This window comes from Netta rufina, assembly GCF_964035555.1.
Source record: "Netta rufina genome assembly, chromosome: 3".
Classification (NCBI taxonomy): domain Eukaryota; kingdom Metazoa; phylum Chordata; class Aves; order Anseriformes; family Anatidae; genus Netta; species Netta rufina.
Window position 1 is genome coordinate 13,986,580 of NC_140125.1, and position 11,415 is coordinate 13,997,994.

Below are 11,415 nucleotides of genomic sequence, written 5' to 3' on the forward strand. Positions count from 1 at the left end.
GCTTTCAGGGAAGCAAGCACAGAGGAGGGCACGAAGCATTGAAGCATTAAATGGGTGGGAGAGGTGCAGGAGATGCAAGAGAAGCTCTGGGAGGCTGTAGGAAATGCTGCCGAAGCAGGCATTTCTGGTGGCAGCCAAGGCCTCTCTTTCTGAGGGTATGATGAGGGCTGAAAGCGTAGCACTGAAGGGACTTGAGATTTAGCATCTTCTTGAGATGGAGGATTAACACAAGGATAAGCTGCTTAATTGTAGGAAGGCTGCTTCTCAGGACAGGGGAGCCTTTCCTGACTTGTGAGCAAAGGTGAAGGGTCAGAACTTCAGGCTTTGGGTGCTGCTGTGGGTTTTGTGAGGCAGGCAGGAAAGGCTGCTGGGTGGACACCTGGTTTGCAGTAAGGTAAATGTTCCAATTTATTAAACCTGGTTTCTATCAGCTGATAGCATAAAGATTATCTTTTGGTTCGGAAGACTTCTAGGCTCATGGCAGAGTTCAGATGGAGTCCCCTGACTCCCTGCTCAGAGCAAGGCTGGCCCCAAAGCTAGATCGGGTTGATCAGAGCCACGTCAAGTCATAGCTGGAGCATCTCCGAGGATGGAGACCTCACAACCTTTCTGGGCCTGTCCCAGGGCAGCACTGCTCCCCTGGGCAAGATATTTTTTTTCCTTCTGGCCAAGTTTTCCCTTTCTGCAGCTTGTGCCCACGGCAATTTGTCCTTTCATTGTGTCTGTGAGAAAAGCCTAACTGTCTCCTCTGTTACAAGTAGTTGCTGATGGCAGTAGGACCCTCCAGCCTTCCCTTTTTCCCAAGCTGAATAAACCCAGCTCCATCAGCTTCTCCTGTGCTATGTGCTCCAGCCCTCTTTAGTGGGGAAAAAAAGTCTATTTTTTTTTAGGTACTCTAAGGATGGTAAGAATGTTATTTGGTTCCGAAACAAATAAATATGCTGCTGTTTTTGAAGTAGCTAACCCATCCTTTAGTAGTCTTGAGGAGAAGGTTACAAAAATTTGGGTCTCTTAAATGTTAAAACATTCTTTTAACTTCACCTTAGTAGCAGTTTGTTTAGTAGCAAAGTCGTTAAACTTTGTTCCCAGTGTAGACTAGTCAATGCCCTGGCAAATTCCTGAGGCTTGTGTTAGTGGGCCAGTGAGCTGGCACCAGCTTGAGTAACACTGAGAACTGCTTTCAAAATAAAGAATTGTTTTTTGCGATGATGGGGAGGAAAAGGAACAAATTGGAAAGTCAAAACAGGTCTGAAAGAAATACAACCTTCTCTATGATAAACATTTTCAGTGAAAACAGCTGTTGGCCAGAAGTTTATTACATTTTTTTTCTCTTTACCAAAACCACGTATCTTTAACAGTTATTTTGCCTTTAAATGATTAATTACTCTACCAGTTGTAGCAATATACCACCATGTAGTAGTTAACTGTTAATAACCATCAATTAGTATGGAATTAATTACATGAATATCCGAGTATATCAGCTGCATAGCCTGTCGTAGATATTTTATAGTTTTACTGTCCACTTGCTGAAGCATTGTGGGGTGTACCCTGCCAGCAGCAAGAGCATCTGGTGCGGGAGCGCAGCATTTTGGAAGCAGGAGAGCAGCAGCTCGTAATGCTGCCGGGTTGGTGAGGCAGATGTTTGTTGAGCTGTGCTGGAAGAGCAGAGCTGTCTGAGCTGGGAAACAGCAGCTTCAGCCCTCAGCTGCTGGACAGCATTATCCAGCCGCTTGCTTAGCAAGCATCGTAGGTATGTTTGGGTTTGAATGTTGGTTTCCTCACGGAAGGGAAAGAAAACATTTCTTTCATGCTGGGAAAGGATGGAGAAGGGTGAAACTGGGGGAAAATATCAGCACATGGGATATATACATGTATGCATACACGTATACATCCGAACACACGAAAAGGAAACCTGTAATCCATACTGCAATCCCCTAAATAGGGCAGTCAGGAGACTGATGCATGAAGAAAGTGCATATAAACAAGTTGTGATGTCAGGCACCCGAGGTGAGGATAAGCCAGAATTAAAGCATGAATCTGTTCTACCATGCTCTGGGAGCTTTCTCTCTCAGACCACCTCCTCACAGGCATCTGAGACCTCAAAACACTCGTGTCTCTGTCTAGGTCCTGCTTCTGCAGCCCCCCTGCCCAGCACATCGCTCGGAGCTATGCCAGCAGCCCCACAGCGTGAAGGATGCTGTCCGAGGAGCATCCGTGGTTGCCCTGCAGTAACACAAGGAAACTTGCAGTTGTCATGAGGGACGGTGCACGTAAGGAAGGGAAACTCACAGGAGGCGCCCCCGCTGCTGTGCTACAGGTAATAAATACCCTGCAACCTCTTGGATCCAGTACAAAAAAAAGAGGTATGTCTGATACGAAGAATAACCTAGGTGGGATTTTAATTAGAGAAGTGTAATGCTTGTAGAAGGGCTCTTTTGAGGACATGTCACTGTCCTGTTCCCTATCTTCTGTTCTCAGTCACATAGGACTGGAAGGGGGACCCTTGCTCATCTTATCTCCTGGGTTGTAGAAACACTGGGGTTTCCTGGTATCTGCAGAAATTTTTCCTTATAGAGGGAACTGGAAACAATTCCCATACAGCGAGACCCACAGAGAGCTAAGTGAGGAGCTTCCACGTCACGCTCCTTCAGGCAAGGACAATGCTTGAGCCCAGTCTCTGTCCTCTGCAGAGCTCAGGAGTGAGGCTTTGAAACTGGGGCACCAGGGATGCCGCCATCCCCTCCTGCTCCAGGCACCACCAGGAGCTCTGCTGTGTGTCTGCACCGCAAAGTAGGTTGACCTTGGTGAAGTGGGTCCAGAAGATGTTCCCTGTTTTACCAGAAAGGCTGTCTTTCGCGTGTCCTTTAGCTGCAGCCCGCAATTTCCTGAGTCACCGTACTGCTCTTAGTTACGTTAAATAAATGCATTATGTTGGATGTTTTCCAGCATTTAGGACTCACTGCTGGACTCCGCGAATATATAACACTGCCTGTCTGCCCCTGGTTCTGTTGAATTGCTGAATATATGGAGGAAAAGTAGGCAGTCCTTCCTCAGAGCTAAAACAAAACCTCTCTGTGGTTTGGAGCGAGTGCTTGGCCTCTTGTTCTGCTGACTGCCAGGTGGGGAAGCTGTTAGTGCTGTCCTCACCGAGGGCAAGAGTTTTGCTGAACAGTTTTGCTTCTTCCTCGAGGGTGACAAAAGGGGATGGAAAATAGGACTGGTGTTCAGCCCTGAGGCACTGGGTGCGGGCTGCTTGCTCGAATCCTGCCTCTGCCAGCAGGGAACTGAAGGAATAAGCTCACAGCAGGGTCTAGGTGAGCAGGGACCCATGTAACTCTGAGCTAGCCCAGGTGGCTCACGGCTGCATCCAGGTTTGAATACCTCCTACACAAGAGTCCTCGCAGCCTCTCTGGGTCATCCAGCACCCTGGGGAAGAACATTCATTCCTTGTGCCCAACTGGGACATTTCCCTTTGCTGCAGCTTGTGCCCGTTGCCTTGTGTCTTTTCACTGTGTGGCTCTGGGATGAATCTGGACTCCGTCTCCTTTATAACCCCCTCAGGGCAGTTAAAAGCAGCAGGAGGCACCCCTCAGTCTTCACCTTCTTTTTTTCGATACTAAGCAAGCCCCACTCCTTTAACCCCTTTCCATATGCACCTCCATGAATACATCTGCACATTAGCAGCGAGAGCAAGCCCTGCGTGCCCTCTGTGAGCCTGTTTCCTCTTCCCACAGCAAGTCCAGGCTTTGCCTGGTGTGCCAGCCCACCACGGGACACTTTCCTTGCTGACAAGCAGCCACATTTAGCAGTCTGCCTTGGACCCCCACATGGAATGGCAGAAATAATCAACTGTAGGTAGGATCACTTGTAAAAGTGACTGAAATACCCCAAGCATCAGCATGCAAACAGTTAGGTAAAGCATTTACAGCCTAGCCCGAGGGATAACAGTTCTTCCTTTGGCTTTCTGTCCTGTTCTCAAAGTCAGGAATTGGGGAACAATGCAGGAGAATCCCTATGTACTTTTGCTGCTTCTGTAGAAGTTGTTAAACGTCCACAGTCTTCCTAAATAAATGCTTAGGATCTTCCTGGTGACTGTTTCACAATTCTCCTGGCTGAGATTGCTGTCTGTTCTAAATAGCCCACTTGAAGAACACCTCCAGTCCTCTAAGAGAGCAAAAAAAAATAATCATTGATACTCTCTTCAGTCTCATGCTTTGCCTCCAGCTAATTGTAACTCAGTTATTATCATCCAAATACTTCAATCTAGCAAGAGACCTCGATTTAGCTCTTTAAACAGTAAAAGCAAAACAGGTCCTTTCAGCCTCTCTAGAGCCCTTACTCTAAATGCATCCTCACAAGATTCTCCAGCACACTACGAAGCGAGATCTCCGTTCACCGTCTTAGAAGAAATCAGCTGGAAATAACTGGGCACTGAAGATGGAAAATATTTTAAATACCATTTTACATGCTGCACATGAGACATGAAATACCTCCAGCTCAAGCTTTTTCCAATAATAGGAAACTGGCATTATTAATCCCACACTTCATCTCATGCTGAGTACATTTTAAACTTACCCCAGGCTAGTCGAAGAGCCTTCAGCGCTGGCGGTTGCCAGAGTTGGGAATTAGCAGTGTGCAAGGAAGGAGAGAGAGGAGAGCAATGGTGGCTTGGCGTTTCCCAGGACGGGACTGTCACATGCTAATCACTGATTTGAAACGCAGGCGTAACAAATGCCTTCTAATTATGTAATCTTCAGGTCACATCCTTGCATCCCCATGCAAAAATCAGGCGCTTGGAAGGAGAAGATACCGACTCTTTTCTCTTTTAATTAGATTGGCACGCTGCTGTGAAGGGAGCGAGAAGCCTCGGGAAGTGATGGGTGGAGGGAGCCATACGGTGCAAGCCAGGTGCTGGCGTGGTCTGTGCTACCTCACCGAGCTCTGAGGCTGTTAAATACCTCCCGTGGCACCCAAACGAGGCAGCCAGCAGTTGGGGCAGGGACACGGGACCGGCTCCTCCCCGCCTTCTTTGACAACCTCAGTCTCCTGTCCTGCGTGGCCTCATTAAGGACGCCAGGGCCAAGAGGGCTTCTTGCTTGTGCACTTTCTCGTTCAGGGCTCAGAGCAAGGCAGCCAAAGTAGCCAAAGCAGGGGAGCAGGAACCACCAGCACTTGGGTATTTTCTGTTTCTTGGTAGACCCTGAAAAATTCCTTTCAGAAAAAAAAAATAAGGGGTTTGAGGGAGGTGGGAGAGTGTGAAGCAGCAGCCCTTGATGTCTGCTTCACTTCGTCACCAAGTTTCTGCAGGGCTTTTTGCACCGAATGGCATCAAGAAAACACAGGCAGAAAACAGGTAGCCCATGGCCAGGGTTCCAGGTAAAGATTTGAGCTAGTCTAGTGAGGTACTCTGGAGCAGAAGAGCAGGGAGGCATAAAGGAGGAAGAACAGAAGCAAAAGGAAGGATAAGTTCTCACTGAAAGACAAATATCAGCATCAAAGATACCCTACAGGCAGAAAACCTCAAATGTAAAACCGCAACGCCTAAATCAGTATAATTACAGTGCAGCACAGATAAAAGGAGGTGATGTGGAGTCCTTGCTAAGGAGCTGAAAGGACAGACTTGCAGGTTAATGGAAGCTCTGTGAAGATGCTGCTAACCCTGAAATTGAGCACTAGGGACAAGGATGCTGTATTTCTATCTTGGACCTGGCTATTTAGGGAGCAAAACACAACAAACTTGAGCAAAACAAAATGGTAATTCTGAAGAGGAATACCTGTGAATATAACCCAAGGAGTTATGTTGCCAAATGATCAGTGAGCAGTTTGTGTTTCAGTGTGCTGATAATGTGCTGTTTTTTTCATTTTGATAAGAAACCAAAGAGCCCAGGACTTTTCCAAATCATAGCAAAATGCGCTGAGTATTTGAAGACACATCTGAAAGAGTACCAATTTGTACACTGTGGTTGCAAAGGAAGGCAAGGGCAGGTATTTACTAAAACTCCGTTAAACATCTGGCAAACAAAGACTCAACATATTTTTTTCCTCATGAAGCTGGCATGTTGCTTTTTTTTTTTTTTTTTTGTAAACTAGAAAGCAGTTTTCCTGCTATTCATTAGAATCAGAGTGAAAAGAGATGTTTGAGGTACAAACCCAGACAAAAAGGGAGATAAATTTATTACTGCATTAAACCTTCTGATAGGAATGGTGACAGTGAACAGCTTCCCCTGTGTGCTCACCTGTCGACTTCCCTCCCAGAGGAAAGTGGCTTTGGTGCATGTCTTTGAGCAGTCTGCTGCTGGAGCCTGGGATTTATGGGCTTTACCTGGGAGGAGTGATTGCCATGCTGTAGGTGCGCTTGCTCTCTGTCCTAACCCCACTGTGGAATGCCAGGCCCAGTCCAAACATCAGCACTGTGTTTGCAAAAGCTGTTGTGGGTGGGGATGTTTGTTTTCTGGAGAAAGTTACAGAAGCTGAGCATAAATCAGGCTTCATTTGTTGATGATGTTGGTTTGTTTGTGGTTTTTTTTGAAACCCAGGGAGAAAGAAATTCCTAGTTGAGGTTAAAACAAAAAGGAATTCTATACATTTACCTTTTCCACCTATAAATTCACCCTTTCCAACCCCTTTTCTTTAAGGTTTTTACTTAGGAGACTTCAACCAATTAATCTGAAAATAAAAGAAACTTTATTTTATTTACCAGTGACACCCATCCTCAGGGGTTATTTTTAACAAATACATGAAGAAATCAATGCCTGTTGAAAACTCATCGCAACTGGTGAACCCAGAATGTGATCCCAGGGCTGCCCTTGACTCATGCTGCTGTCAGGACCGAACAGCTACATTCTCAGCTTCTGCTTCAGTCCCACTGCTGCTGAGCCACTGAAAGTGCCAGTCCACACCACTCCGTTTTCATCTATAAAGTCTCCTTCGCCTTCCATCCTGTAACAACATGAATCCAGCCTGTTAATAAAGAACGGGATCAGTTTGTGCAAGCACAGCGATGTGTGTGCAAGCTGGATAAGGAAAGTGCCAGGAATCAAAACCTTCCTGATCCAGACCAAGTACCTGCTTTAACTTTCTCCCACATGGTAGCTTATAAAAGCTAAGAAGAATTACGAAGCACGTGGCGTAGACAGCCAAATAACATACGCCTTCCTGTGCAGAAGTGTGTTTACTCTAACATCCTGCTAGCTCGTAGCCTGCACAGGAAAAACTTTGTAGATCTGGTCGTGATTTGAAGTAATCAGAGATTATGTCCTATCAAGTTGATCCTGACTTCCTTGAGGGATATCCTAAAGATGTGTAGGTGTCTGCAGCCATTCCCTGTGTTGATCTTGCTGTAAAAATTCATCCTGCCTCACCCTTTCCCCATCCTTTTCTACTGTTAGGACAAAGTGCAAGGATTTACAGCCTCCAGTGGGGAAAAAAGTAACTGCCACGTAAACTGAGTCCTCATAAACCATGTGTTTCTGCTGATCTTTGAAAGCTGTGATCGAGCTCATCGTTAAACCTGAAAACTGCTATACAGAAGAAATGTATGTATCAGCATCCCTTGCAAATGAGGGGAAAATAACTTCCAAAACCAATTACTGGAGATGTTTCCCTTAAAAAATGAAGGCACCTAGCAGTCACAGTGAGTTGCCGTGGTGCTGCTGCCTATTTGTGTTCTCTCATAAAAGCTGCAGTGGTCTGGTGAGCAGACACCCAGCTTGTGTGAGTAGGTGAAAACCAGCAGCCCCCAAACTGGGCAAAATAGCCTGCGTTGGGCTGTCAGGGAGCAGAGTGTATTAACAAGCACAAAACAGTGTCAAAAAGGAAAAGTCTGAATTTCCTGGTGAAAATGGCAGTGGCAAACAAAGATTGGGTCTCTCCTACTAATTAGGAGAGTTTGATTTTAGTTTGAATCAAGGCTATCAGCTGCCAGTGACGAGCACCGTGCTGGCCCCTTTGCAATGGGCTACATCTTCCCATGGGAGCAGAGGCATCACCCTAAGATTTTTGAAAGGAAACACCCATAAAGTAAAAGCTGTGTATGTGATCTATTGCTGAATGCCCTCACTCCAGTGATGAGTATTCACAGTTTTACACTTCACGCCAAATTCACATCTGACATTCAGTATGACAGCAAAGGACAGCAGCCCTGTGGCACATTTTAACGTGCCACTGTAATAGTGTAAAATGTCTTTAATTCCCCCTCTTTGAGTTTAATATACAGGTTAATATTTTGCATTCAGGTACATTTTCCTAATGCTTCCTTTGGTGCATAATTATTTAAAAACAGAATTGGTCATATTTCTACTACTACAGCTGTTCTTTTTGGTCAGCAGCAAGGCAGGGATGTTTTGTGATGAAAGACCACATATTGACTGCACATATGTATTTTTGATTTATTTCAGATACTGGACTGTGGTGGTGCTTAAAGAAATAAACCTAGGAAATTTGACAGAGAAGTTATAAGGAAAATGAATGTGAACATTCTTACGTGAGTTTTTACAGTTATTTTTCTCATTAAATCTGTTTTGTGAATTATGAAGTAGGTATCGACTTCTTGCTTTAGGAAAAGATGGTGTCTTAGCAGTTCAAAACACCCTTATTTATACGAAATCAGCCTAGTTGTTGTTTTGTATGAGTGGCACTAAAATATTTTATTCTGAGTGATAAAAATAAACCTCTGCATTTTCTCTACAGAATTTGTACCTCAAAAGTAAGTAAAAAACTTTGCAAACTATCAGTGCAAATCAGTGCTGTATTTCTGCATGTGTCTGTAGGCTTGAAAAAATTCTGAAATTTATCTGAACCGTTCTCTTCTTCTTAACTCTGCCTGAGCCCAGAGACCTGGTAGCACAAAAACAAGTGGGTGAGTGGAACACCCAACTTGAAAACTTCTGACTGGGATTGAATGACTGGCTTTTAACTGATTTGATGAGATGGATACAACTGGAATCAGCAATTTCAGATACCCACTGCAAGTTTCCCTGGTAGCAAAAGAAACCCACTCCCATGTCGGGTGAATTTTATTTGGAGTTCATGCCTTATCAAATCAAATCTACATTTTTTGTAAAATGTTTTGTAAAAAAAGAAAACAGCAACAACAACAAAAAAATACAGAACTCTTCAGCTTCAAACATACTTGTTTTCATTGAATGGTCCAATGTACTTCGCTCCACTTGGAAAAGTGTAGGTTCCTGCCCCATGAAACATGTTGTCTTTGAACTCGCCTTCATAAACTGCCCCAGAAGGATGTTCTAGCCTTCCAGTACCATTCATCTGCGTTTAATGAGAGATGATGGATAAAGAAAAGGGTTAATGTTTATGCATATGGTATATTTCCTTCCATTACAGTATCTTTTCAGATTGCTGCCTCTGAGTCTTCTATCTTATTCAGATAAGAGGAGAGGACAGTGACTCTTTTTCAGATTTAGACAGGTTCCTACCTCTGCAAGGATTTTAGATAACAGCTTGGAGTTTCTGACCAGTCACAGTATCTAATAAATCTTTCCTCTGCTGATAGTCTCACAGGATCTTTACAATCTGTGCAACAGGGAACTGCTGTCCTCAGCCCTACAAATAACTCATCTACCCTGACAGCCTGAGGGGTTAATTAAATTTTCTGGAATTTCTTTCTGTGGATCAAGGCATTGCAAATCTTTCATTTGTTTCAGACTAAACCATGTCTGGGGGTTTAAATCTGTGCTGTAAATCTGTGCATTTTTGTACTATAATCTTAATTCTTGTCGCTGCACAAATATTTTTGTATGAGAATGAGAAAAGACAGACTAGATCTCAAAAAGCCACAAGATGCTATTTCCTAATTGCAGGCCTTTATTTGTCTCATTTCAGGGATGCCTCCAGAATCAACAAAACAAGCAGTTTTTATGTACTTAACAATTAATTCCCGGTGAACTCAGTAACCAAGGGCAGCCACTGTTTATTGGCGTATCTACTGATGGCCAGAGCTCCCCTGTTTGGTTGAAGGAGGTGTGTGGGGTTCATATGCACAAGCAGAAAGGCTGTGCTCAACCAGCTATGTGCACCCAGCCCAACCACATAGGGCACCGCTACTGCCACACTGCCCAAGTGTTTCACCAGGGCCAGCAGTGCCCAGTGTATTTGTAGAAGCCTCAGGATGCAGCAGATGTCCCCACACCCTGAACATCTGAAGTCTTCAGGCTGGCTTGGGACAAGACGCCCTAGTGGAAGAAGAGCCTGGTGTTGATCTGATTCTTTTCAGGTAATGGCTTTTTTTTCCATGCATCTAAGGGTGGGTATGGTAAGACACACATCATGCTAAACCCAGACAAAGTTTGAAATTAAGGAATCCTTAAAATTACCTTGTCGTTCTTCCAGGTACCTATGTATGTCATTCCATTGGCGCTGGTGTGAACTCCATGCCCGTTCCTCTGGAGCTTGCCCTCGGGTGTCTTTGTGCACTCCCCTTCTAGGAAGCAAGGCAGGTATTTTGAATTCAAAATATAATTTGAGACCAAAAAAAAAAATAGTTCTCAGAGGGCATTTCTTCCATCTCTTGCAGACAGATTGTTCCCAGAGGTGGTCTGTTGGGGTGAGTAAGGTACCTGGGGTGGGCACCAGCTGGCAGCAGCCTGTGGCAATTCCCCCACCACCACCAGCAGGGAGCTGCCATGGGGCAGAGCAGACCCCATTGGACCATTCCAGGGGTTTGCTGGGAATTTTTATTTCTTTAAACAACCTGGAGCCAGGTCAGCTCCTGCCTCGGTGTGTGGTGGACAGGGAGAGGCAGCTTTGGGCGACCTGCCGTCTGTGCAGCCCTCACGTCAACAGCGCGCAGATTTCTCCCCGCACATCCCCTGTGGGTTGAAAATCCCCACGCAGGGTGACAAAAGGAATTCGCTGCGGGGTGAGGGTTGCTTACCATACTTGTCTTTGTTTAGGAACGTGAAAGACACTTTAAAAACCTCAGCACCTGTTGAGAAAGAGAAAAAATAAAAACAAAAACGTGTCACCGCAGTTAGCCGACACCCCAACTTTCCCCATCAGTGTGATTCAGCAAGCTGCTCTCAGTGTGCTTGTTTAGGGGCTGTTATTGTTATCTTCATTTATCTATCTATCTATCTATCTATCTATCTATTTATTTATTTATTTATTTATTTGTGGGGGGGGGGGGGGGGGGCGCGTACCCTCCATGGTTGCTATGCGGAAGTGTCCGCCGTTGCTAGGGGGCCGGCAACCCGGAAGGGGAAGGCGGCGCTTCCAGGGCAGGGCAGCGGCGGCGGGGCGGTGAGGAGAGGAATATTTTTTGGGGGGGGAGGAACAGGGGCAGGGGAACGGGGGCTGAGGGGTTGGGGAGCTGGGGGCGAGCCCCTGCCACAGGGCCCGGAGCTGCCCTGACACCGCTCAGGGGGAGGCGCGGGGTGGTTGGGGCTGGAGGGGACCCTA

General features: G+C 45.6%; 1 protein-coding gene across 1 annotated transcript; it reads right to left on the reverse strand.

Annotated features, from left to right (window-relative positions):
- Window positions 1-6,836: 6,836 nt before the first annotated feature.
- MORN2 (MORN repeat containing 2) lies at window positions 6,837-11,163 on the reverse strand (the record flags this gene model as incomplete). The annotated part of the gene is made up of 5 exons (XM_084283396.1): window positions 6,837-6,939; window positions 9,131-9,267; window positions 10,332-10,438; window positions 10,892-10,942; window positions 11,157-11,163. The coding sequence occupies 5 exons, from the start codon at window positions 11,161-11,163 to the stop codon at window positions 6,837-6,839; spliced, it is 405 nt and encodes a 134-aa protein (XP_084139522.1).
- Between the last annotated feature and the right edge of the window lie 252 nt (window positions 11,164-11,415).